At 50.8% G+C, this 26704-nt stretch overlaps 2 protein-coding genes across 4 annotated transcripts in view; one reads left to right on the top strand and one right to left on the bottom strand.

Moving 5' to 3' along the window:
- The window catches only part of GNA13 (G protein subunit alpha 13), a 29469-nt gene extending 26234 nt beyond the window's left edge, over positions 1 to 3235 (bottom strand). The window contains exons 1-2 of the mRNA XM_053994732.1: positions 2922 to 3235; positions 530 to 756 (exon numbers count right to left, since the gene is read on the bottom strand). Coding sequence (XP_053850707.1) covers positions 530 to 756; positions 2922 to 3204 — 510 coding nt within the window. The 5' untranslated portion in view covers positions 3205 to 3235. The remainder of the gene's footprint in view (positions 1 to 529; positions 757 to 2921) is intronic.
- Positions 3236 to 10772: 7537 nt separating this feature from the next.
- Positions 10773 to 26704, top strand: part of LOC128816994 (regulator of G-protein signaling 9-like) — a 28737-nt gene continuing 12805 nt past the window's right edge. For all 3 annotated transcript variants that reach the window (XR_008440066.1, XM_053995061.1, XM_053995063.1), the window contains exons 1-9: positions 10773 to 10844; positions 16491 to 16587; positions 19131 to 19181; positions 19359 to 19465; positions 19933 to 19984; positions 21743 to 21801; positions 22197 to 22273; positions 23681 to 23762; positions 24127 to 24189. Coding sequence is in view for 2 of the 3 variants with exons in the window: in XM_053995061.1 (XP_053851036.1) it covers positions 10782 to 10844; positions 16491 to 16587; positions 19131 to 19181; positions 19359 to 19465; positions 19933 to 19984; positions 21743 to 21801; positions 22197 to 22273; positions 23681 to 23762; positions 24127 to 24189 (651 nt within the window). In the remaining variant the exon portion in view is untranslated. The remainder of the gene's footprint in view (positions 10845 to 16490; positions 16588 to 19130; positions 19182 to 19358; positions 19466 to 19932; positions 19985 to 21742; positions 21802 to 22196; positions 22274 to 23680; positions 23763 to 24126; positions 24190 to 26704) is intronic.

Genomic DNA, 26704 nt, shown 5'->3' with positions numbered 1-26704 from the left:
AACAAAAGTCTCATTACATGAGTATTAACACAGACATTCAAAATTAAACAGGAAGTATACAGAGGGAATGTTTGCTAGATTGCTCAAACTGGAATAGAGAAGGGAGTGGTTTTTAAATTCTTCTCATTAACCCATGCATATCTTTTCTTTAAAAAAATCACATTACTATTAAGCCTGTCTTTTTTTTTTTTTTTTGCTTGGCTTGTTTTTTTAAGTTGATGCACCAGTTAAAAAAAGGGTGGTAATAATCATATGGTAAAAATACTGTGCAGGTACCAGCTTTGTTACAAAACTTAAAAGCCCTCAACACCTCAGCTTTCCCACATATGAAATGAGGATGATTACATCAGAACCTCTTTTATTATTATTAAAAAAAAGAGGGGGGGAAGTAGCTAAATGCAGCTGTGTGCAACACCACAGAGTAACAGCCAACCACTCAAAAACGCGCAAGGAAGCGGCTTGGTCGGCGTTTCACAGAGAAGCAAGGCAGCAACAAAATCACACGCGGACACTGAAGGCCAAATCTTACCAGCTGGAACTCCCTGCGCCTGTCGTAGGCGTGCTGGATGCCGCTGTCGGCCCACAGGGCTCGGATGGCTGGCAGGTAGTCCAAAAAAACACTGGTCTCCACCATGCCCTGCACCACGGTGACCGCGCGGGTGTCGAAAGCCATCACCTTGTCCCCGCTGCTCTGGTTGGCGGGATCTCCCCAAGGGATATGGAGTTTCTCCCTGGCATCCACGAGGACTCGCACACCTGCAATGACAAGGAAGGGCAGTGTGAGCAGAGTTTCTCAGCATCTACTGTTTCACCAGCCCACAGATCTGCACTGAGGTGAACAATGCACCTACTCTGCACAAAGCTCAATAGAACATCCACCCAGGATGGGCAGGGAATCAGGAAGCCAAAAAACTGACTCAAACCATTACATATACAGGTAATAGCAAACCCCAGATTTGCCCGCTCAAGAACATGACTACCATTTAATTCTTGAAAAAGTGTCATTTTTAATTACTAAGTTTATCCAACCTGTGCTACCAAATTCTTTCACTTGGCATGACTACAAGACAAAGCATAATTAAAAGTTTATTTCAAACCACCTGATGTCTTGCTTTAAGGTTCTCTAGGTTTTGTCTTCTTGTCAACCTGGTATCCAGTTATATCAAATTATACAAATAATCTCTATCACTGACAGTATTTCTATCATTGCCTTTAATATTTTCAGAGAGACTTAAGACACGTACTAAAATCATTGCACTTGCTAAATGTTTCTATAGCTTAAGTGCAGCGGAATTGTATCACCTAAAGGCTTCCCTGCACTTGTGTAGTTGTTTTGGTAAATATTCTCTAGAAGAAAAAGAGTATTTTAAATTTCTTTTTAGAGTCCTTCTGAAGGATATAAACCCACTGTGCTCATGTTGATAAGGTAAATGCAGGGAAATAATTTCTAGTACTAAATTTACTGATGAAAAAATAAAAAGAAAATTCCAGAAAGAATAAGCAACTGCAAAGGCATGGGAAGATATAAGGAAATTAAGATGTGGCAACAAATGACTGCTCAGTAACATACTCATTCGGTGCCAATGTGTTCTGTCAAGGTTCACTCCCCTTCCACGGCTTCTCTCTCTGTCAAAGGCAGGGATCTGTACAATCTATCTGTGACTGCAGGAAAACAGCCTCCCAGACAGATGTGCAGTTCCTACGTGTATACCTTCACAGAGCATGAAGTAGCTTTAACAATAAACTTTAACCTGGTTGAGATACATGTGCATGATTTCTACTGCCTTCTACTGCCATCAATAGTTTTTCCAGGCTTGATTCATCAGCAGGTTTGTAAAACAACTCTCTTTGAGAATTGCTGGATTTTCAGGGGCCGAGTCTGGCAACACTTTGCTGTTTTGAGAAACTTCATTAGGGTTTGGTCCAACTATTACACAGTCCAAACTGAAAATCCAAGGAGTGATTTAGATAAGAGAGAAAATGAGTGAGGATGACCAATGAAGCCAGGATGACAGCAGTGAAATCAAGCGTCCACTACTCCCCTAAACCATGTGTGGAGGTTTTGGCAAAGCATCTATGAGAGAGGCTCTGCCTGCGGGTTGCAGTTAATTGATGTGTCAGCCGAGCAGCGATTTCCACTGCAGCAAAACGCTGAAAGCACAGGGCTGGGCTCCTCCTCACGCACTTCCAGGTGCATCTTCCTCCCATCCATTACCGCTCATTACTGCACTCGCATTACCAGGAAATCACAGAATCACGGAATCAGTTAGATTGGAAAAGACCTCTGAGATCATTCAGTCCAACCTATGACCGAACACCACCTTGTCAACCAGACGTGCCATTAAGTGCCACGTCCAGTCTTAAACACTTCCAGCGACAGTGACTCCACCACCTCCCTGGACAGCCCATTGTCTCAAGGGAAGAAATTCTTCCTAACGTCCAGCATAAAGCGCCTCTGGTGCAGCTTAACACTGTCCCCTCGTCCTATCTCTGGCTCCCTGGGAGCAGAGCCCGACCCCCACCTGGCTACAACGTCCTTTCAGCGGTTGTAGAGAGCGATAAGATCACCCCTGAGAGTGCTGTTCTTCACGCTGAGCCCCCCCAGCTCCCTCAGCCGCCCCTTGTGCTCCAGCCCCTTCCCCAGCTCTGCTGCCCTTCTCTGGCCTCGCTCCAGCGCAGCACCGAAGGCAAAGCCCAGCACCTCCCGGGCTCAAACCGCTGCTCCCGGGGCCGCAGCCGCCCCGCGGGCCGCACCCGGGCGGCGCGGTGACAACCCGGAGGGGAGGCTGAGGCGCCGGGACAGCGCGGGAGGAGGCGGCGGCGGCCCCGGCCCGCGGGACCCGCCCGAGCCGCCTCTCCCCGCCCCGGCCCGGCCGGGCCCGGCGCTCGCAGGGCGGCCCGTCCCCGCCGCCCTCACCCACCCTTGATCACGTTGCTGTAGATGGTGGCGCGGAACTCCTCGCGGGCCGCGCGGTCCCAGTCCTGCCCGTGGATGATCCGCATCTGCTTGAGGAAGGTGGACTTGCCGCTCTCGCCCGCGCCCAGCAGCAGGATCTTGACGAGGCGCTTCACGTAGGTCTTCTCGCGGTTGAGGCACTTGTCGATCTCCTTGGACTTGCGCTGCTGCTCGGCCTCGCCGCTGGTGAGGAGGCAGCCGGGGAAGCAGCCGGACAGCGCGGAGCGGGACGGCAGGAAATCCGCCATCTTAGCGAGCGCTGCCAGCGAGGGGAGCGCCCGCCCGCCGCCCGCGCCGCGCGCGCCCCGCACCGCGCCTGCGCGCCCCGCCACGCCCGGCGCGTGACGAGCGCGGGCCCCGCCCACAGCGCGGGCCCCGCCCCGCCCCCGGCCCCTCACAGGAAATGGCGGGAGCGGCAGCAGCGGCCCTCAGGGGCGGCCAGCCCGGGCCCCGGCCCTGCACAGCACACCCCGGCCGTCCCTCCAGGTGCCTCACAGCCCTGTCCGAACGCTCCTTGAGATCTGGCAGGCAGAGATCCTTTTAGCCAGACTGACAAATTACTTGTAAAACTCTGCCATCTCTTCAAGAAATCCCCCGAGTCGCTTTGAACTTGAGCTTGAAATCGCGATTTTTCAGCACCGTTCCTGGGGGAGATCCAGGCTGTACCTCCTGGCAGGTGCCAGGCTGCTCACGAGCAAACACAGTGAAAGAACATTCAGGCACAGGGTGCTGCTTTGTAATGGAGTTAAAGGTTTATAGATGCACATGATCATAATTTTAACGTGCTTTGTGATGGAAAATAAATTTAAGGTGGACTTCATGGAGTCATAAAGGTTTGGAAGAGACCTTTAAGATCAAGTCCAACCACCCACCCAGCATTCACGAAACCACATCACTCAGCACCAGGTCCAGATGTTTCTCGAACACCTTCAGGGATGGTGACTCCACCACCTTCCTGGGCAGCCCCTTCCAATGCCAAACTACCCTAACAGTAATTTCTTTTTTTTTCTAAACTAATCTGAATTTCCCATCTTGAGGCCATGTCCACCGGTCCTCACACTGTAGGCAGGCAGAAGAGACTAAATCATAGAAACACAGAATCAATTAGGTTGGGAAAGATCTCTGAGATCATCCAGCCCAATCTGTGACTAATGACCTTGGTCAACTGGACTATGGCACCAATTGCCATATCCAGTCTTTCCTTCAGCACCTCCAGGGTGTCTCCACCACATCTCTGGGCAGTCCATTCCAATGTCTAATTACCCTTTCTGTGAAGAAATTTTCCGTAATATCCAACCCCAACCTCCCCTGGAGCAGCTTGAGGTTGTTCCCTTGTTCCCTGGAGCAGAGCCTGACCCTCACCTGGCTGCACCCTCCTGTCAGGGGTCATAGAGTGAGAATGCCCCCCTTAAAAACATTCTTTTCTCCAGGCTGAGCCCCCAGAGTTCCCTCAGCAGCTCCTGGTGCTCCAGCCCCTTCCCAGCTCTGTTCCCTTCTCCAGACACGCTCCAGCCCTTCAATCTTCTTCCTGAACTGAGGGGCCCAGAACTGGACACAGGAACTGACACAGCCACTCCTGTCCCTGTCCCTGTCCCTGTCCCTGTCCCTGGCTTCTCAAGGGTATGTTTAGGAGAGAAGACTGAGAGGAGATCTCATTAATACACATAAATATCTCCAAGGGGAATGCCAAGAGGATGGTCCCAGACTCTTCAGTGGTACCCAGTGACAGGATGAGGAGCAATGGCAGTAAACTAAAACACGAGGAGTTCCACCTCAACATGAGGAAGAACTTCTTTCCATGGAGGGGGCAGAGCCTTGGAACAGCTGCCCAGGGAGATTGTGGAGTCTCGTCCCTCTCAGGAGATGTTCCAAACACACCTGGACCTGTTCCTGGACGACCCTGATTAGGCAGGAGGGTTGGGCTGGATGATCTTAGGAGGTCCCTTCCAACTTTAACAAATCTGGGATTCCATGGAAACGAGCCCCAGGCTCAGAGGACCCCTGGCTGCAGGGAAGCTGCCGGGCAAGCGGCCCGGGGAGGTCAGCCCTCGGTCAGGGGGGCAGGATGGTGCTTGCCAGCTAAGCAGGTTTTGTTCTCGCTGCAGAAAGAGTCGTTTTGTTAAAACACTTTGAAAAAATGGCATGTCCTTCCTCTCTGCCTGGCTGAGAAGAGCTTCCCGGTCCTGCAGGGCTGCAGCACCGAGCTGAGCAAACAGCCTGGGTCCAACCTCTCCCGAGGCACAATGAGCAAAAGAGAGTGGGACTCTTCATCTGGTCCTGAGTTAAAGGAGTAAAGACTTATTTTCAATGGCAACCCTTCATGTGAGGGGTAGAACAACTCTTAGGCTGAGGGACCTGCAAGGACTGAAAATCCCAAGGACTGAAAATCCCACACTTCATTCAACGCAGCCCTAAGCACAGCTGTTCTTTTAGTAATTTGTTTAATAAATTAACTTAACTACCATCAGTAGTGCAAAGACTGCATTAAACATTTGTCTCTCCTTACATCTCCTAGTCTTTGATATCTGCTGAGTTTTCCTCTCAATTTTTTCTGCTTTTTCTCCCAACATTAATCATAACTTAGAAAAAGGAAGAAATAAATGTGAAAACTGTGAGGTGAGTTTAGAACAAGGAAATGACATTTGGCCCCATCTGGAAGGACCTTCAAAATCTGAAATGGGCGTCAGTGTTCTCACCTTAGGTTGGTCCCACATGGAGATGAAACTGCATGGGAATTATTTCACAGGGCCTTACCAGAAAAAAAAAAAAAAAATTGCATTTCTTGTAGGAGAACAGGATGTGGTACAAAATTAATACAAGGAGCACGTCCTGTTGCTCTTGGTACAGATGTGGAAGCCAGTCATTCCTGAGCTCTGGTCTCAGTTTTAAAATGTTTTAAGATATTTGTCTCAACTCTCTTCTCACCTCCCTAGCTGCAGAGGACTCCTGAGTTTCTACAATCGAGCCAGTTGAGTGCTGGGGACTCCTTGACCTCCCCGTTCCCTCCCCTTCACATGGGGAGCTCTCCAAAAGTCCATTCCCGTGTGCTGGCACAGCAGCCCGGCTCTCAGCCAGGGAGGGGCTGTTCCTGCCCTGCGTGACCATGTTCCCTGGAGAGGGCTCAGCACCATCCAGGTCAGCTGTGAAGCCAGCTGCATCCTCCCACCCCAGCAGCCAGGCTTCATCTCTAAGGCAGGGTGCATAAGGTCTTTCTCTGCTTGGCTTTTTTCCTTCCTCTTTGCCACTTCTTTCCTTAGCTTTCCTGGAAAGCCCAGGAATGACGGGAAACAAATGCTGCCCGCTTGCACTCGCAGCTCTTCCCATGAGGCTGCGAAGGAAACTTCTCATTTTGAGTGCTTGTGCCCCACCAGGCAGGACAATGGACTCTGGAGATATTCCTTTAACCATTGCCTTGCTGGCAGAGCTGAGCTTAAGTCACGCCTCTCTCTATGCCACAGTTTGCACAATTTCTTTTTCTTTTTTTTTTTCTTTTTTTTTGGCAAACTGCTTTGAAATCTTCCTGGAAGGAACTGCTGCTAAAACCAAGCCCCCACTTGCCACTTGCTTCACTTACCCCTTCCTTCCCCTCAGGGCGTCCCCAGCTTCCTTATATAGAAAGGTAGGTTACTCACCACATGCCTTTTGTGTTGGATGATTCAACTTTCTGATGTGTGAAGAAGGGGCAACCACGTAGGAAATGTGACCTTTTAAAGACAAGGGGGGATTCCCTTGGCAGTGCTTTCCACAAGAGAAACTCTGGAGAATTGAGAGCAGGTCCATTGAGAGCAATCACAGCTTGTGGGGCTTCACAAGGAGACCAGAGGGATACAATCCAGCTTTCAGCAGAACTTCCCCCAGCATGGACACACTCTGTGTGAGAGGCTGGCAGGGATCTGTGGGCTCTGGAGAGCCCATGGACACTCACCATTGCCCTGTGATGTGATGATTGATGTGATGTGATGATGTGATGTGATGATGTGATGTGACGTGATGTGATGTGACGTGATGTGACGTAATGTGATGTGATGTGATGTGATGTGATGTGATGATGTGATGTGGTGACATGACCACGAGGGTATTTCCACTACAGCAGCTTTTACCCTGTGTGGGGTAGAAGACCCATGGAAACTTGCAGCTACATAAATACCACTGCATTTACTACACAAAACAGGAGGTTAAGGGAACTCCCCAGAGAATGTCTTTCTGCATTATCTGGGGGGCAGAAAGGCCAGGGTGAACGTGGGGAGTCAGAAATCTGGACGGAGACTCCTTTATGACTGCTGCCAGTGCTCTCCACCACTCTTCCTGCTGTTCAAGTCCCTTGTTTTCTTGACCAACAAATTCACACATCAGCCAGCCAGGCTGTGTCAAGGACTGGAGAATTCTTTGCTTTCCACAAGTGTGGGTTTTGTGATTAGAAGCCCAAGAGTGTCTGCCCTAGACAAGCCTCTATAATCTGATTTAAATGCCTCGTGCTTCATGTAGCAGATCTGCCCAAGAGCATTAACTACTGGGGTGGTTCACCTGGGCACAGGTGAACTCTCAGCTCATTTGTGTTTGGTGCTGTGGGTCACTCACAGATGTTAATAAAGCTGAATTTACCTTGGACATGTTGTGGAAATTACACAAAGTAGCTTTATAATACAGGGATATCCATAAGCTTCATCATAGCTTGTCAGAGAAGACTAGAAATAGAAAAAACCCACACCTGACCTTTGAGGGGGTGTTTGGGGGATCGGAAGGATTTAAAATTATCGGACTCTCTGGAGCTCAGTGAGGCTGAAGAGCTCACACCTCAGTGTGAGCTTCTCAGAGCTATTTTTCCTGGATCTCCTGCAAGACCATTTTATTTTTGAACTCACTTAAGACCCACATTTCAAATGTTTCTCATGAATAAGACACCTATATTCCTCAGTGAAACTGTTAAAGTCAGCACTTTGGGATGAAATTAGCATTTTTATTCCTTTAAGTATGTGGGACATGGGAAGTTGTTGGTAGTTGATCCTTTACTTAGGCCAGTGTTAGCACCACACCTGGAGTTTTTCTGAGTCCTTTTACCACCACTTGTGTAACAGACCGAGTTTGGTTTTAAACTGCAAATGGTTCAGAAGAACCATTGCAGACTATAACAAGTTTTCCTATTTTGCCTATCAAACCAAGAAAATGAGCACATTTTTATGTGCTCCTTACTCTGATATTACCTCCCAAAGATTTCCTTGCAGGTACTCCTGCCAGTATCTGTCTGTCTAAGAGATGGAAGCACTTTAGTTTACTAGCATCATCAAAATGCCTGCATGCCTTTGCTGTCCTTTCTCTTGCTTCCTAACTCCCCTCTGAACTCCCTTTCTCCTGCCTTTTGCCTCCAGGACCATCTGTGCTACTGAGTTTGTCACCCTTGGCCTTTCAGAGGGGCACCAGGATCTGAGCTTGGTTTGGTGGAACAAAAGAGCACTTCAGACCCTGAATTATGAGACACTGCAAACATGGGGAGCTCCCCTCCTGCTCCTTTTGGCCATCAGCTGATGCCTTGAAGCGTGAGGCAGGATAACTTGGGTACCAGTGTGGAATGGCAGAGGTTGCTCATCATCCGCGTGGAGCAGTGTCTGATCCAGCAGCTGCTGTGACTTACAGGGGAATTCCACATGGGAGTGGCTGAGCAGACACAGAGGAAAGGCCTTCCAAAGCACTGGCTTGTCTGGGTGCTATGAAAGAGCAGAGCTAAAGATAAAACACTTCCACAAGGGCGGCAAAGCAATTGGGAAAGCAGCCTGTGCCTTCATGGCATTACTGCTCATGGAAAAAGCTCTGCTCCCCTCAAGTGTGAGATCCTAAATCCAGAGCAGTCACAAACACCATGGTGGGGAAGGCACTGCCCTGAGAAACAGCATGTGGGGAGCATGAGTGCTCCCCGTGTGACATGGCAACGTGGATGTGAAGTGTGTGATGGGGGTGTAAATGCTGGGGGTATAAATGTGCCTGTACAACCTGTTCCTGTGTGCCCTGGGTGCGCAGGGAGAATGCCAGCAGTGTTGGGTGGGATCAGCTCATGGAGAGAGAGGTGTGAGTGCCTGCTCAGGACGTGTACAGGTGGCACTCCGGGCACACACAGGTGTGAGCACACACTCCCGTGTGGCTGTTCTCTGGGGTGTGCAGGAAGGCACTCACACAAAGGGCAGTGCCTTTTGGCTGGCAAGAATTCCTGGGAATGCATCATCCAAGCCCTGGCACAATCAGATTCTGTGTGAATGAGGACTCAGCCTCTCCTCCTGCCCAGCTGTGCTGGCAGCTGAGCTGGGGGCAGCAGAGGAAACTCTGCCAGTTTCTGGAGGAACCAGGCAAAATCTTGCTGGAGCTCTTGGTTTCCAGTGCTGCCAGTCAGGTACTGTTCCCCCCCCCACCCCATGGCATGAGGCAGTTGCACTGTGGGGAAGAACTCTAACCTCGTGGTCCTCCTCTGGTCACTCTTCATCACAATTTCCCTGTGTGAAAAAGCCACCAACTCCCCAAACTGCCCATCTGGCTCCTGCATCCACAGCTGAGCTGTCCAAGGCTGGTGGCATTCAAGGGGCATGTGCCCAAAGCACTGCTCAGCCCTCATACACACACAGCACTCAGCCACAGCACCTTGGCCTTAGCTTGTTTTACATGACTTCATAAATTCCAGAATGATCTTATGCCTTTATTTTCTCCATCACTTCAGCACATGCTGCCTCCCCTAACCTGCCCCCTGGAGCCAGCTGGGGTCTATAGGGCTCTGCAACAGGTCATGACCCGAAACTCTGGGGGATGCGGCTGTCACTCCTCGGACCCTGCACGCCCTGGGGAGCTGTGGCTGGGCAGGATGCTGTGACCACAGATCACCTCCTGAAGTGCTGCCCCGGGCACCGCATCACCCTTCATGGACAATCAGCCTCCATCGCTTTCTGTGCCTGCTCCAAATCCAGGACCAAGACCCTGGCCCTCGCATTCCATCGCATTCCATCGCATTCCATCGCATTCCCTCGCATTCCATCCCATTCCATCCTATTCCATTGCATCCCATTCCAATCCATCCCATCTCATTCCATTCCATTCCATTCCATTATGTTCTGTCCCATCTCATTCCATTCCATTCTGTCCCATTCCATTCCGTTCCATCCTATCCCATCCCTTTCTGTTCCGTTCTATCCTGTCCCATTCCATTCCATTCCATTCCATTCCATTCCATTCCGTTCCGTTCCATTCCGTTCCATTCCATCCCATTCCATCCCATTCCGTTCTGTTCCGTCCCATCTCATTCCATTCCATTCTGTCCCATTCCATCCCATCCCATCCCATCCCATCCCATCCCGTCCCGTCCCGTTCCGTTCCGTTCCGTTCTGTTCTGTCCCGTCTCATTCCATTCCATTCTGTCTCATCCCATTCCATTCCATTCCATCCCATCCCATCCCATTCTGTCCCATTCCATCCCTATCCCATACCGTTCCGTTCCGTTCCGTCACGTCCCATTCCATTCCATTCCATTCCATTCCATTCCATTCCATTCCATTCCGTCCCATTCCATTCCATTCCATTCCGTCCCATTCCGTTCCATTCCATTCCATTCCATTCCATTCCGTTCCATTCCATCCCCAGCTCCTCCGCCCTCTCCCACGAGCGCCCCCAAGCGGCCGCCCCACGCCTTCATGCAAATGAGCGCGGGGCGGCGGGTGCTGATTGGCTGCGGCGCGCAGCGGTGGCGCCGCCCCCGGCGGGTGTCGGTGTCCGCAGCCAGGTGCGCCCGGCCGGGGCCGCTCCGCCGCCGCGCTCCGCTCCGCACCGCCCTGCCCTACACCGCACCGCCACCATGACCGTCACACGGCTCGACCAGGGCCAGCGCTACCGCCCGCGGATGGCCTTCCTGAAAAAGGTGAGGGCTCAGCAGCGCCGGGGACAGCCGCACCATTATGGGCACGCCGGGGCCGCGTCCGGGCGATGCGATGCGATGCGATGCGATGCCCAGGGCAGCGCTGGCGGTGCTTCGGGTGATGTGTGTTCACAGCATCTTGCTCGGCCACGGCTCCCCGGCGCACCTCTGGGCGTGTGGGGTCCGAGGGGTGACAGCCCCTCCGCGGGAGTTTGAGCCATGACCTGTTGCAGAGCGCCGTGGATCGCAGCTGGCTCGGGGGGCAGGCTGGAGGGGCAGCGTGTGCTGAAGTGATGGAGCAAATAGGGCTGTAATGTTATTTACTATTTGTAGCTTATCTCAGCTGAATGGCTGCCCTGACACCTTCCATTATTTTTTTCAAAGTGTCTCAAATCCATGTCCGTTCCCAGGGAAAAGCCCATCATCTGCAGCGCCAGGTCACTCAGTAGCTCTGCTCCAGTCGCTCCAGTGTGTGTTCCCAGTGCTTTCAGCTGATGTCCACATTCAGAGCGTGTTTGTGATATGTGATGTCCACATTCAGGCACATTCTCTGCCTCCTGCCAGTTTTTCAGACACGAGTGTATTTGTGGCCAGAAGCAGTAGAAGGAGTGGGATGATGTATGCCCACGCTTTCGGGTGTAATGCGTAATTTTGTGCAGCATTTGGTGGGCTTTTTCTGTAGCATTCATTCAAAGCATAGCCAGTTGTAGTGTAGCTGGTATCTGCAGATTTTAAAAAGCACTGTGCTAAGCTAGCTTTTCTCCCACCCACCTCTCCCGAGTGTGGCTTATCCTTTTGGATGGAATTAACTGAATTTCCAGTGACAAGTACAGCCAACAAGTTGCTGTTTGAATTGTGGTTAGCTCAATGCCCACAACCTAAGGAGGATTCCAGGGGTAAAGAGAGGGGAATTTGGGGATATTCAATGCTAAGGTATAATACTGGCAGTACTTACTACACCAGAGGAAGTAAAGAGGGTATTTTCTTTGGTGCTATGTCTTGCAGGGTAAATTTGGCTGGGGAGCCCTGCCAAGGGAAATACTCCAGGCCAAATTCTGTACCGAGTAATACTTGGTGGAGTAGCGTGTGGGGGTGCAGAGGAGAAGCTGTGTGCTTTGAGAAAACAACTGCCTGCAGCTGTGCCTCAGCTGCTCCGTGGGAGTGCAGCAGTCTCTGCAAAGTGCTCCGAGTTCCTCAGGTGGGAAGATCAGTCAAAACACAGCGAGTGGCTGTTACAGAGTGTGCACCACTCACACTGCGAGCAGCCAGGGGGGCTGAGCTCCTGTGCTTTGCAAGTCTAGGACCTCTTAGCAGCAGGAAGGGAAGCTCCTGGTGGTCAGTGAAAGCCCTTGGCTCTCATCTCCACTTTCATTCCTGCTCTGTTTTCTCCAGACCCTGGAGAAGCTGTGCTTGGAGCCTCGGCTGTTCCGTGGCAGTGTGGTCTGTGTGCAGGCAGCCACATCCTCAGAGCTGCCTGGGAGCACCAGGCTCCTTCACTGGGTGCCCATGGCGGGAGCTGAGGATGCTCAGCGAGCACCTTACAGGCTTAGTCCTAAAATCCTCGAAAGAGGCTTTGTTAATTGCTTAAGCCTGTGCTCACGCTTTGCCACCAGCTGACACACGCTGTGCCTGGGCTGCTGCAGCTGCAGGGAGGGATTCCTGCCATGCTGCCAGCCCGTGGGCCCTGTGTGCCTTGGCAGCTGCCAGCACCTCCCTGTGCTGCCTCTGCAGCAGGAAGCTGGTGACCACAGCAGCAATCCTGCCAAGGGACACGGGGAGAGGCCAGGGGGTTGCTGTTGGGGTGGTGGGCAGTGCCCTGTTGTTGCTGTGAGGCTGCTCCGAGCGACTCGGGCTGGGCGTGCAGCTTGGTCTCTGTGGCTGAACTGTGAGGGGATCAGAGGCCTCCAGGGCCCTGGAACACCTGCTCATCATGCTAGCACTTAGGTTGCTTTATTCTATTTTTTTTTTTCCCTTTCTAAACCATCTTGGCTGGAAGAAGAATGACCCAAAAGTCTGTTGGGATAGCAAGCAAGCACCTGAAATGCATTTTGGCTGGATGCTGCGAGAGCTTGAAGGAACCCAAGCTCTCGGTGCCTGTGCCTGCTCCAGCAGCCAGATCTGGCTCTGCTGGGCATCAGCTGGCAGAGCTGGGCTGTGCTCTCCAGGAGCTCCTGGGCTGGGTATTTTTCCTTGCTGTGCTACACGAGCTGCACCGTGACTCACACCTTGTGGGCAGGGCTGATGGATGCCTTCTTCCTCTGCCTCCTCCTCGCTCTGGTCCCTGGTGGCTTCTCCCAAGCTGTGCAGCAGCCAGGGAGGGGCTGTTCCAGGGTCTGCAGCATGGCTGGGGGCTTTTCCAGCCTGGCTTTGCTTCTCCAGGCTTAGACTTTCCAGCAGCTGCTGGGCCTCATTTTCCTGGGCATTTCCAGAAGTGTATGAGCAGCTGAATTGTGTTTTTGCTGGAATCCAGCAGGATTCCTGCTCTCTGAGGCCCTGGGTATGGCTGAAGCTGAGCCTTAGGCCAAGCACAGCCTCATCCCATCCTCCCTTTCCTTGTTCCAGGCTGGGAGATGCCAGTGCCACATCTTTCTTTGGGAAAAAAATCCCCTCCAGACTGGGAAGAACCAGCTACAGCCCTGCCCTCCCCACTCACAGATTTACTTCCTTTAGCTGAGGCATCACTCAGTGGGAACAAGCCACTTCCCCTCAGCTTTAATGAAGAAAAAGCAGGAAGTTTTAGCTGGTTAACAATGGATTTTTTTTTTCATTTCTTCTTTTTTCTGATCATCCATCAACGTGCAAAGCAAGGTTGGTAGTTGTAGACCTAAAAAACAACTGAATGAGCCTTCAGAAGCCAGAGTGGGGATAAGGACTGTGTTGTTACCTTGGAAATCAGAGCAGGTAGGGCTGATCCTTGCAAACAGCAGCAGGCAGTGAGGGGGGCTAGAACCAGGCAAATAGGATGGAGAAAGCAGCAGATGTTTAATTATAGCACCAGGACTATGCACTCAGCTGGGAACTGGAAATTCCTGCTGGGAAAATTGATCTTTCTTATGTCTGAAGCAAAGATGCCTCTGTCTGGGTTGATGATGAGAAGGGCTGAGCTCCTCACCTTGGTAGCATTTTGCTGTTGCAGTTCTGAGTCTCAGCACCTGGAGTTTGTTTTTTCTGCATTGTGGATGCCCTGATCCTGGGGAGCTGGTGGGTGCCCAAAGGGTAAAGCTCAGGAGAACAGGGATGGGACCTGCACCCAGGGTAACTCAGCCAAGCAATCCATCAGCAGTATCTGCCCCCACTGCTCCATGCTACAGGAGAGCATCCATCCTCCTTCTCCAGAGCCAGCCACCATCAGCTGGTGGCCATTTGCCTCTCCCTGGGGCTTCCCACAGGCTCCTGAAGTCCAGTGATGGTTTTTCTCCCTTTATGGGAGTCTCTGAGTTCTGCTTTGCACTCAGTGAGCTGAACCCTGTGACTTCATGCAATCAGAGAGGGGACAGACAGCTTTCCTGTTGTCTCCTCTGTGGCTTTCAGGGTGAGTTCACCTCCAGGCAGAGATTCCAGCTGCTCTGAAGGGAAATCTCCAGGGGGCTCCTGCCTTGTGGTGTCTGTGTGCATGAGATGAGCTCTCCCTGGAGCCCGGCTCCTTCAGCAGTCCTGATATTTACCTCTGTGTGCATCTCCACCCATCAACCAGTCAGGAAGTGGCTTCTGGCTCTGCAAAATTCAAACCAGACAGCTCTTTCCTGGCTGAAAGCATGACAAAATGTGCTAGAGCCCTTAGCAAAGCAAGGCAGTGTTCCTGCTGTGTCTGAAGCCTCCCTCTGGCAGCCTGGTGCTGATAGCAGCTCCTGCTCCTGTAATGCACTGCTCCCTTGGGAGAAGAGACACAGACAGGCTGAGGTTTGATCAGCAAGGTTTGCAGAGCTAGGCACCCCCCAAGAGCAGCTCCTTGCTTTTGAATATATTTGTCATTTCTCCAGTGACAAGAGGGAGTGTGGCAGAGTGTGAACACGGCGAGAGTTGAAGAGTTGCTGGTTAAAGGGAGGGAATGTGCTGTGCTGGGGGCTGTGGGGGTTTCTGAGCCAATTCCCTGCTCTCAGCTGGTTGAAGATGTGTCTCTGGAGCCCACCTGGAGAGCAGGAGCTGCGTGCTGGAGCAGGATGTGCTGTGCTGCCTGCCTGGAACACAGATCCTGCTGATCTGCCAGGTGGTCACTGCACAGGGACAGGGGCATGAGCAGGGCTGTGTTTGCCCCCAGGATCTCTGTTCTCTGTGAAGGGACTGTGCAGTCACAGAGAGTGACTTCCCAAGGTACCTGGGTTTGTTTAGAATCCCAGGTTCCTAAAGAGTGCCCTGCCTGCTGGACCATCCTACCTCACCTCATCCCACACAGCTGAACTTCCTGAGGCTGAAATTGTGAGTTCTGTTAAAAGACCTAAAAAAATGCCTTCATATTCCATCACTTCTGGTCTGGTTTTGCTCTTTTAAAATGTTTCATAAGTATTTATACAAATATTTATGTTAAACTTTACCAGGCTTCTCCATTTTAGCATTAATTTGTCAGTGCTTTTAAAAGCAGTTGAAAATCCAGTTTTACTGACAAGCCCAGAGTGTCTCCTGTCACTACAGCTTAAATCCTCACAGAACTTGGCAAGACTCGGGACCAAAGTCACTGTGGTGCCTCTGAAGACAATACCCTCCCTTATGTGTGTGTGTCATCAACTCACACTCTAAATCCTCTACTCTCAGTTAAAAAGCTACAGCCTCACCCAAAACAAATGTGTGGAGAGACCAAATTGGTCCTGTTGGACCAGTTTTGATTTAATGTCCCTGGAAGCAGAAGACAAAAAGAAGAACATCTTCCCCAAAGCTCTCATGGCACTCAGATAATCAAAAACGAGGAGATGAGGAGTGTGCCCCAGCTCCATCCCTCTGAGCACAGATCCCAAGTGAAAGCAGAAGCTTTGTGCTTTGGGAATGGTGCTGGTAGGAAGTCAAAGAGGAGGAAAATACCTTGGGAAAATCTTTATCTTTTAAAAAGAAATAAAGATAATTGGGAATGAGAAATAGAAGTTGTCTAGCCCTGAGTGTGAGACTCATCCTCTGTTAAAAATGAGTCGGCAGGATCCCTGAGGAATCCCAGGTGGGAGATGATGTGCATCCTCCAGAGAGGAGGATGTGCCTGCCCCATCCCTGGAGGGGCTGAGAGCTGGCTGGGGGCATGCAGCCCTGCACAGGAATGGTCAGAGAGCCCTCACACACCTCCTTTGCACCTCCTAACAGAAGCATGGGTTTTATTGCCTCCCCATTTTTCTTTCTAAGTGCCCAGTGAGCCAGAGAAGAGCCTTTCTGGGTGTAGTGGGGTCTGGGTAGCAGAGATTTTATTTATTTATTTTTCCTTAGCTCTCATGGAGTGGTTCCATCCTGTCCCTCCTGTGCTAGCCCTGGCTGTGTGTGTGTCCAGTGGCAGTGTGAGCTGCCATGGGCTGGAGGTGGCACCTCTGGTGCCAGGGGGAGGTTCAGAGGGGGCTGTGGCCGCTGCATGCATTGCTGGGGCACACCAGTGCCCACCCTCTGGAATGCTGGCTCCCTGCTGCCCACTCCTGACACCCATCCCCATCCCATCCCCTCCCCTCCCATCCTTTGCAGATTGAAACTCTCATGATGGAGATGCAGAACCCAGACAAAGGAATCAAGACACAAACTCAGACAGTGATGATCACCAGCATCCCCCACGCTGTGACAGGTAAGAGCTTCCCTGGGGAAGGGACTGGGCCCAGTTCAGCAGAGAAAATCTGTGTGTGGGCCCCTGGCCAGGGCTGCCAGTGCCTGGCTGCGTGCTGCAGCTCTGTTCCCAATAAATATCAGCCGTGCATCATTTGAGATGTACCTGCTCCCTTGATCTCGTTCTGGCTCGTGCCTCGTTTCATTCCTACTCTGAATCAGACACCGAGGTTGATCCCCAGGCACTTTCAGCTGTCTTGTGGGGGTTAACTCAAGTGACCTTGCCTTCTCTTAGCACAGAGGTGAGGACACGCTGCAGCCGCCAGACCTCTCATGCTCCCAGTCAGGCTGGATCACAAATAAAGATAAATATTAAAATCCAATTAAAACAAGCAGCCTGGAGGCAGACTGAAAGATGGTACTTCAGAAATGAGCAATTAACAATTAGTCTTCCTTTTAATGTTTACTGCTAGTAATAATTTTCCTTGAGTAGGCAGGAAAAGAACAAACTGTTCAACCCACTTCTGTGCCTGTAAATGACAGCTTTGCCTCCCTCAAGGAGGCTGGAGGAGCAGCAGACAGGAGCTGTGCTGTGGCATGTGCAGTGTTACAGGCAGCTCTTATCACAGCCTCCTTGTGCCTGCTCCTCCTTTCACCAGGCACTATCAGTGCCTCTGCTTCCCTCTTCTCCAAGCCTCCACAAAAGCTCTTGTGAGGAATCCTCTGCTATAAATATTCACACATACTCCATACTCAACTTTCCTCCTCCTGCTTCGATCTTCCTTCAGCACTCTGAAATTCAGAACAAAAACTCCCACTGAAACCAGTGAGTTTGCTCCAGGCAAGTCAAGAGAATTTCCCCACTGTGTTTGCAAAGCCTGGTTGGCCCGGTGTGTTGTTTGCCCCGAATTTTTTATATAAAATGAGGCTGCAGAGGCACTGAAGTCACTTGCCCATGGGAAGAGCCAGTCAGGGGAAGGGTCAGGAGAACTTGGACACATCTGAAGCCGGCTCTCAGCAGCACCCTCCATGCACTGCAGTGCAAACCACATCCTGGCTCACACAGCTATTATGCAGCTGAGCTGGGTGGAGGCTTTGCCTGTACAAAGGAGCTTCCCAGAGCCTTGCCTCCCAGAGCTGTCAGGGAATAGTTAAGGCAGCACAAAGAGGAGATTCCCTGTGCTGAGGATGACGTCTTGCACAGATGAAGTGCAGGGGAATGAGAACTTCTCTTGATGTCTGCCCAACGTAAAATCCCACTTCCTAAAAGTCCATGGGTGTCTGATGCCTTGGCACTCGCCCTCATTACGTGCTGTCTGCTTTACTCTGCTTCCTTAACTAGAATTGTTCCAAGTTCCCTCTTGCACAAGTCATAAATTCTAGTCCAGTCACCTCTGAGAGGCAAGTGACTTCCACTCCCCCTATGTGCTGGTCATCCCTCTCTAAAATGATATTTTTAGTGCTGCATGGATACTGATTGGCTTCTGGGTGTTGCAAAAGAGATTGATTTTGATGAGGGTGTGGTGAAGATATTGGAGCAGGGGACACAGATCCATTGGGGAGAGCCTGGCTCTGCCTGTACAGGAAGCTAACTAGTTAAATTCAGTGAAAGTCAGTAAAATGGCTCACAAATAAACCTCGATGTTAAATGTGCACCTTTGGGGGAAAGTGCTTACAGAGGGAGCTGTCTAGAAATGAGTGATGAGATAATCCTTTAATTTCATCTATTTCAGGAAGCAGGCAGTAGGATAAGAGCTCTGAGCCCCTATTAGAAAGTTAAGTCATCACTGCAATGTCAAGAAAGGTCAACACCTCAGTCTGCAGTCCTAGGGGAGGTTTGGAGGAAAAGCCAGTAACTGATCAGGGAACAAGTGCGTTTTTTGCCCTCTTTAAATGGAAGGAGGTTCATGAAATTTGCCCCCCAGAATGTACAACTAAAACTGCTGGAGGTTTATGCTGCCTATGTTGGGTACAACTGCTCACAGTCCAGCAAAAGGACTGGGAGAGATAAAAACGTGTGAATTTGATAAATCCTGTGAGCACTGCAGCTTGGATCTGAGATTTGGACATCCCTTCTGCCCATTAAAGGACTCTTAGAGGATCAGTCACTGGTCTCCTACAAAACTGAGACAGGACTGTGCTCTGTGAACCTGGAGCTTCTTTGCAGTGAAGCTTTCCAGGCAGGGTGGAGCAGAACCTCCCCCTCCCTGGTGAGAAAGCTGTTGCATCCTTAAGCCCTTTCTAAGCCACTGATGAGGGTTGGGATGCTGCTCAGGCCATGTGAGCTGGTGCACACTCTCTCTCTGTGCCATCCCAAGGTCACTGCCTGCCTCAGGCTCCCTCTCCCGGGGCTGGATGCCCTGGGGGATGCCAGCATGGCCAGTGGGAGCCCAGCAGTGCATTTTACCTGTGCCTCCTCGCATTTCAAAGCACATTTGCAGAAAAAGGGGGCTGTGGGATCCAGAGCACAGTGAGGGGTGAGGACTGGAGAATCTCCTTTCCCCCCTCCCTGTGGGTTTGGGCACACTCCTGATTTCAGTGCCTCACCTTTGCTTTGCTTTGCAGGTAATGATATCATGCAGTGGATCCTTCAGCGCTTGCAGATCACTGCAGAAGGTGGGTAAAAATGTGAAAATTGAAGCTTTCTCAGCTTTCAGTCATAAAACCAACATCTCAAGCAGCAAAACCTTCTAGTTGAATTCTCCCCTGCATAGGAGCTCACTCAGAATCTGTGATTTTAATTCCAGTGAAGTGTTTATGTGCAATGAAAACATCTGCATTCTCCATTTTCAGAGGCACTCCACCTGGGAGACCTGTTTGTCAAATATGGGTATATCTACCCTCTTCAGGAGCCAAAGAACCTCACCCTGAAGGCAGACGGCAGCCTCTACAGGTTTCAAGTGAGTTGCAGCTCCTCTAAGCTGTTGAGAGGGAGTTCAGCACTAGTTTTTATTAAAAACAGGCAGCTGGGGCAGTTCCCAGGAGCTGTGTAGCTGTGCAGGAGGAAGGAGAAGACTCAGAGAAGTCTGCACAGAGAAGACTGAGATTGCAGTTTACAGGGAAACCGTGATAGTTTCTTCAGTGAACTTAGTGTACTTGTTCAACTTAAAAATAGCTGTGCTTTCCTCCAGAGAGTGTTCCCTTCCAGGTCTTAAAGTAGCAAATGGAATTGCTGGTTGGACGTAGAATGATGTGGGGGCACTGAATAATGAATATACAAAAAGCGCAGTAATAATGGGATGGTATTGAGGTTCATGGCTGGACTGTTTCCACTGCTGTGGGAAATCAGGATATTCCTGGTACTTGGAAAGAGGAGTCCACGAGTTCAGGGCCTGTGTGCACTAACAGGAGGCTCCTTTCCTTGCAGACCCCCTATTTCTGGCCAGTGCAGGGCTGGGCTGCTGATGACACAGACTATGGTGAGTGGTGGCACTGCACGTGCCCAGGGCTCTGGGTTTGTCACAGTCCAGGGGTGTCCAGGGCTGTGGGTTTGTCACAGTCCAGGGGTGCCCAGGGCTGTGGGTTTGTCACAGTCCAGGGGTGCCCAGGGCTGTGGGTTTGTCACAGTCCAGGGGTGTCCAGGGGTGTGGGTTTGTCACAGTCCAGGGGTGTCCAGGGGTGTGGGTTTGTCACAGTCCAGGGGTGTCCAGGGCTGTGGGTTTGTCACACAGTCCAGGGGTGTCCAGGGCTGTGGGTTTGTCACCCCAGTCCAGGGCTGTGGGTTTGTCACACAGTCCAGGGGTGCCCAGGGCTCTGGGTTTGTCACAGTCCAGGGGTGCCCAGGGCTCTGGGTTTGTCACAGTCCAGGGGTGTCCAGGGCTCTGGGTTTGTCACACAGTCCAGGGGTGTCCAGGGCTCTGGGTTTGTCACAGTCCAGGGGTGTCCAGGGCTCTGGGTTTGTCATCCCAGTCCAGGGGTGTCCAGGGGTGTGGGTTTGTCACAGTCCAGGGGTGTCCAGGGCTCTGGGTTTGTCACACAGTCCAAGGGTGTGCAGGGCTCTGGGTTTGTCACAGTCCAGGGGTGCCCAGGGCTCTGGGTTTGTCACAGAGTCCAGGGCTGTGGGTTTGTCACACAGTCCAGGGGTGCCCAGGGCTCTGGGTTTGTCACAGTCCAGGGGTGTCCAGGGGTGTGGGTTTGTCACAGTCCAGGGGTGTCCAGAGGTGTGGGTTTGTCATCCCAGTCCAGGGGTGCCCAGGGCTCTGGGTTTATCACACTGTCCTGCTCCACACCTGCTCTTCATGTTCTTGTGCTGCGTCTCCACTCGCAATGACCAGCCCTGGCATTTTTTTTTTTCATGCTATTTTGTGAATAATTCTCAGTAATGGTGAATTGAGGGTGTCACTATCTTATCTTGTGGTGGCCTTGGTGAGAGAAAGTGCTCAAGCTCTTATGTTCCACTAAGATCCATCTCACAGGAACACATCTGAATTACCTTGTTGGGAGGGAAGACTTTAACACAAGATTAGATTTCCCTGAGTAGTTAAGTGTGTTCCTGGATCTGAGCCCAAGGCTGTCTTCCTGTAGATTTGGATCAAGCCCTGCATTCAGAGATGGTTCTTTCTTTGTAGAAAGCACAGTAACTTCCAGTATCTCCTGATTGTTTTTTTTTCCATAGAAATCTCTTGTTTCAAACCAAGACATTGCCTTTATGATGCTTTTTATTGTAGAGCTGATCATGAATCTTGGGCTGATCAGCTGGGCTTGCTCCTGTGAGCTGTGCAGTTCACTGATTTGTCTATGCCAGGGTTGTCCTCTGTGACTTTTATCTGCATTATGCTGTAGATCTCCTGGCTTAGATTGGAATGTTTTTATTAGAACTTGAGCAAAAAACAATGGCCTGTGCTTCAGAAAACTTGGAGGTCAAACTCTGAGGAGCCTCAGCAGCTGGAAGGTTTGGTCCAGTGTCCCTTGAGCTGTGGAAGCCTGGCTGAGTTCCCCAGGGAAAGGTGGCTGCTGGCAGAAGGCACATGCTGCCTGTTCTGCCTGGGCATCAGGGACATCCCAAAAGCACCGAGTCCTTTCTTCTTCACTGAGCTTTTGTGAGCTTGGAGCTCGTGCCTGGGAAGATATTGTAGCAGACAAAAGCTCCTGTGTTTCTAATGTGGGTAAATTTATAATTATTCTTGGACTTGTTGGTCTAGGTATAACTGACTGCTAATTTGCTTCTACCTCCACAGCAATTTATCTAGCAAAGAAGAACATTAAAAGGAAAGGGATTTTGGAAGAATATGAAAAGGTGAGGAGACACTGCACTTGTTCCATTACAAGACCCTCATTTGCTACAACTTAAGGCCTTTGTTGCTAATGAGTGGGGCACAGTAAAAAATCACCTCTTCAGTTGCATGAGGTGTTACTCCAGCTGTATCAAAAGCCAACATTTTGCAAGTGAAAAAAACAACCAGTACAGAAAACTACTGTGAAGTCAATTATAATTTCAGCAGGGGTAATTGCTCTCCTTGCAATGGTATTTTTGAACTGTTGCAATTCTTGTAATTACGTGCAGAACAATCCAGATTTCTTGGCTCAGTCGCCAGCCTGGCCTCGCTGAACTATGGAGAGTCAAGAAAACCCCAGCATGGGAGTGCCCTGGTCAGAATTTTCACACTGACTGCTTTTTAATTTTTATTCCAGGAACATTACAACATGCTCAATCAAAAAATAAACTACAAGTGGGATTTTGTGATTATGCAGGCCAAGGAGCAGTATAAGTGAGTTGACTTGCATTCCCCTTGTTTGCATCACTGGGGAGGGTGTGAGGAGCAGAGCTTGGCTGTCTTAGTGCACAGTTCAATCACACATTGAAAACACCAAAATGGCTTTAAAATGGCTTGGAGGGGAGGTTTAGGTTTTGCACTTGATGTGGTTCTGTGCAGAAGCTGGGTTCTGATGCTGCAAGCCCTGATTAGAAACAATTTCATTTAGCTCAGTGTTCTCCATGAGTGTTTGTGGGTCAGGCCCTGGACTTCGGGCCTGTTGCTGCTCTGGGTCAGGAGTTACTGGCACATCTCTCAGCTGAGTGGAGTGAATCAGGAAGCAGTAAATGTTCCCAGCAGGAACTTCTGGAGAAAACTGAAGTGCATCCTTAGGTACCCAGCTAAAATGACTTGATTTTAGGAACTGAAACCTTCAAATTCCCAGGAAACTTGGTGAACATGAGACGGGAATACTCCTTTGGAGATTTCTCCTACTCCTGTGCACTCCTCTCACCTTCCTTTACCTCCTGGCAGGGTAGGCAGTGCCTTTGCTCTCAGCAGCCTCTGTGTTCCCTGGGATGGCAGCCAAGTGCTCGGGGTACAGCTCATCAGATAACTGTCTCATTAAACATGAGACTGTTGTTCTTGTAAATTGAGGTCAGACTTGGGCTAAGAGATGCCAAATGCAGTTTCAAAGTTAGATACCCAGCCTGTGTCTGAACCAGTAGATTAAACTTGTCTGAGGCTGTTTGATGGTGCTGCTGGGGCAGACTGGTGCACAGCACCCACCCTGCTAACCACAGCAGGGAGGCCACATGCAAACAGCCTGTTGGGAATGTTCCCTTCCCCATGCTAAGTCCCAAATTGTGCTCAGGACTTTTCTGGGAAAGAATTAGTTGGTCCGAGCCCAAACCATGCTAGTGCCTCTTCTGTTTAATTGTGGAGGTGATTTGGGTTTTAGTGCCTGGGAACCCTCCTCAGAACCATTTCCAAGCAGTTTCTCTGAGAAATGCCTCTGCTTTACTGAGAGACAGGGATGAGGCATGTCCAGGATGTATCTCTGGGTGGCAGTCCTTGGTTCTGCCCGGGGACATGGGACAGGGGTAAAGGTGAAGCAGCAGGGCTGAGGGCAAGTCAGCAGAGAGCTGCCAGTGTGCCTGATCAGAAGGGGATGTGTCTGCCCCCAGCTCAGCTCAGGAAGATGATGATTTCTCAAAAGCCAGAGTCATGTGTGGCCATGTGAACATGATGTGCAGCCAGAATTAGCCAGGACAGGATGTGGTCAGGGGTGGCATCGGAGCAATGACAGCGCACTCAGGCCGGGACCCAGGGGGCACGGGAGGCTGGAGGTGTGCCCTGCTTCTCATCCCACTGATTTTAGGAGGGCAAAATTCCCGAATTCCCCTGTTCTTGGCTTTGCAGGGCAGGGAAGGAGCGGAAGAAGGAGGACAGGTACGCCCTGGACTGCCAGGAGAGAGCCTACTGGCTTGTGAACAGAGCTCCTGTGAGTAGAGGGTGACAGGGTGACTTGAGTGACTCGGTGGTGCCCTCCCTGCAGCCACCTGGGACAAGCTCCCATGTGGAAAGGGCACGGCCTCTGGGCTGAGTGCCAGGGAAGGGGGAGCCCAGACCTGCCCTGAGTCCCCACCACCTTTCCTTGGTTGTTCTCAAAGCTGCAAGGGACAGAGGTCCAGCTGCAGCTTCAAGAGGGGCATTCCCAAATCTGGGCGTTTCCAAGGCACTGCTGGCTGAGAGCTGCTGGCAGTGGAGGCCTGGGGGTCTCCTCCTGCATTTGTGTGATGCACAGCCTTTAAATCAAATGAGTTACAACCAAAATGAGTTACTGTGTTGTTTCCTGTTCACCACAGCCGGGCATGCTGAATGTCCTCGAGTATGGATTAGACCGTGTCACAGATCCCAATGAAAATAAGGTAAACCAGGTGAGACAGGGTTGGTTTTTATTTACACACCTAATTAATTTGCCTGGGAGGACCCAGAAAATGTCCCTGGGGTTGCCATTATTTGGGCACTGCAGGCTGAGTGTGTCAGCTCAACTCTAACAGCTGAACAGGCCAGAGGTTGAGGCTCTCTCACCCGGGAGGTGAGGCCCTCAAAATAGGCTTTGGCAGCTTCTTCTGGCTTGAAAAGACTTTGTCAGCTTTCTTGCCACACCAGTCAGTGTGAGTGCTTGGCTGCAGGACATGTTTTCTTTGCTGGTGAAACTGAAGTAAGGAATCCTCTGTCTCCAGGTGCTCCTTTGTATTAGTGCTGGATGAACTTTGTGGGGTGTAAAGGGTCAGTGCAAAGATCCAGGTTTAAAATAAAATTACAGAATACCTCCCAGAGGGTAATTAATGTGTGCTAAGAAGATGAAGAAGTTGATGTGGTGGCTGGATAGGAGACAGAAAATGTTGCCAAAAATGCATATTGTAGACCATAAAGAAACAGAATCAATGAGCTGAGACCATGAGGGCTGTAACTGGGTGAACTGGTGTGAAATCACACAGATCCACTCAGTGGATGAGGAGCTGGAGCTGCTGTTCCCTTTCTCCATCACCCCTCTGAGATGCTCCTGTCTTTGTGCCCTTAACAGTGTTCATTTGGGAGCAAAGTCAAAACATCTCTCAGCAATTCAATGCAAATGTTTCTGCCCTCACACTCAGTATTCCCACAACTTCCCATTCTTGCAGCAGCCTTTAAACATCTCAGCAGCCAGAGGCAGGATAATTGCTTTGGCCAGCTGTGTTCTGTTGCTATAGAGACTGAAAAGGAGCAAAGTGTAGGGTTGGGGTGTATTTTATTTTTTTCCTTGCTGTAAGTAGCAGCTGCTGACAAGCTTTTTTTTTTTTTTTTTTTTTTTTTTTCCCTTTTTTAAGAGTAAAGAAGTAGTGGAAAGGGAGAGGGATAGAAAGAGGAGAAAGCCAACTTTTCGCCCACAGTTTTACAGCTGACATGGAAGGGATTTTAGGTTTGCAAACGGTCTGAAGAGCTCTATCCATCTTCCAGCTGCCTGGTAGCACAGGGGCAGGGAGCTGAGGGATCTCTGCCCACTTCCAGCCTGGCCATAAGAGACAGCTCCCCCCATCCAAGGAGGGCAGAAGCCAAAGGACACCAGCTTTGGGGTGACTTCCCTGCCCTTCTCCTTTAAGCTGCTCCCCTCTGGAGGCTGAGCTGAAGAGGGAAGATTCTCCTTGCTCCTCCTTTAGCTTTTGAAAGAGTGATTGAGAATACATGAGACAGCCAGGAGCCCTGATGGAGCCCCTTTTGGACTAGCAGCTTTATTTTTGTCCTCTGCAGGCTGCTCTCAGCAACACCTGTGGCTCAGCAGCCTTTGGTGAGCAGAAAGAATGGGCCAAAGCTCTGATTTGTGTTCCTGCTCAATCTACCTTCACTTTGTTGGCCAAATTAGAGGTTTTTTTCATCTTGGCAGTTGAGAAAGGAAAGAGAATAATGATTTTCTGATTTCTTTGAAGCTGACATTAGCATGAACATCTCTCCTCTTGCTCAGACTCTTTGGTGGGCTGCTCCCTCCCTCACTGGTAGAGTCCTCTGGGGATAAACAGGTGCTCACACTCCTTTGAAGGACTTTTATTACTGATCCATGGGCAAACCTCGTGGTCACAATGAGTTAGGGCAGGAGGAGTCAGGCAGAAGTAGGCACCCATTAAACAGCTAATTAAGGGATGCTTTAGCCTTTTGTTGCCTGCCTCTCAGGCTCACACCTGAGAATGACCAGGGAGTGTCTGCAGGTACCTGCACAGCCTCTGCCTCCTGGAACCAGAGTCTTTCTGAATGAGCTTTAGCTCCCCCAAAAATCTCTGTGCTGGATTCAGGGGCTGCTGAATGAAGTGCCCTGGTTGGTTGTGTGCAGCAAATCAGCCACAGATCAACGAGTCATTGCTGGCCTTTAATTTCATAAGTCCCTGCCAGTTTGCCTGATGAAGCTCTGCTGCATCATCACGAGTTTGGAAAGCACAGGGTCAGGGGCAGAAAAACAAGACAGAGGGAAAATGGCCATTTGAACAAAACTGGGGGCATGGACTGGGCTGGATTCCAGCTGCAGGGCTGGAGGCACCAGCACCCTGGAGATGAGTGCTGGGATGATCTAATCCCAGAGTCAGGATTTGCCTCTGCAGGCTCTCAGCTGGCTGAGTGCAGGGAGCAGGGGTGCACTGAGCAGGGTTGGAGCAGGGGTGTTGGGGTGTGCAGAGGCAGCTGGGGTGCACTTTGCAGGGTTGGAGAGGGAGATCTTCCTTGCCCAGAGCTCTGGAGGGAGGCTGGGCTGGCTCTGCCCTGTGCTCAGTGGCCAATTCCCTGCACAGGATTCCAGGGATCAGCCTCAGCCTGCCAAGCTCTGTGCATGGAGCACTCGGGGCAGTGAGGGTGGAACTGCAGTGTCCTGGTCCCAGACAAGCTCTGCACAACCTTCTTCACTCCCAGCTCCTT

This window comes from Vidua macroura, chromosome 19 (genome assembly GCF_024509145.1).
Source record: "Vidua macroura isolate BioBank_ID:100142 chromosome 19, ASM2450914v1, whole genome shotgun sequence".
Classification (NCBI taxonomy): Eukaryota; Metazoa; Chordata; class Aves; order Passeriformes; family Viduidae; genus Vidua; species Vidua macroura.
Note: the sequence above shows the minus strand (reverse complement) of the source record. Positions and strands in the feature narration are given on the sequence as shown.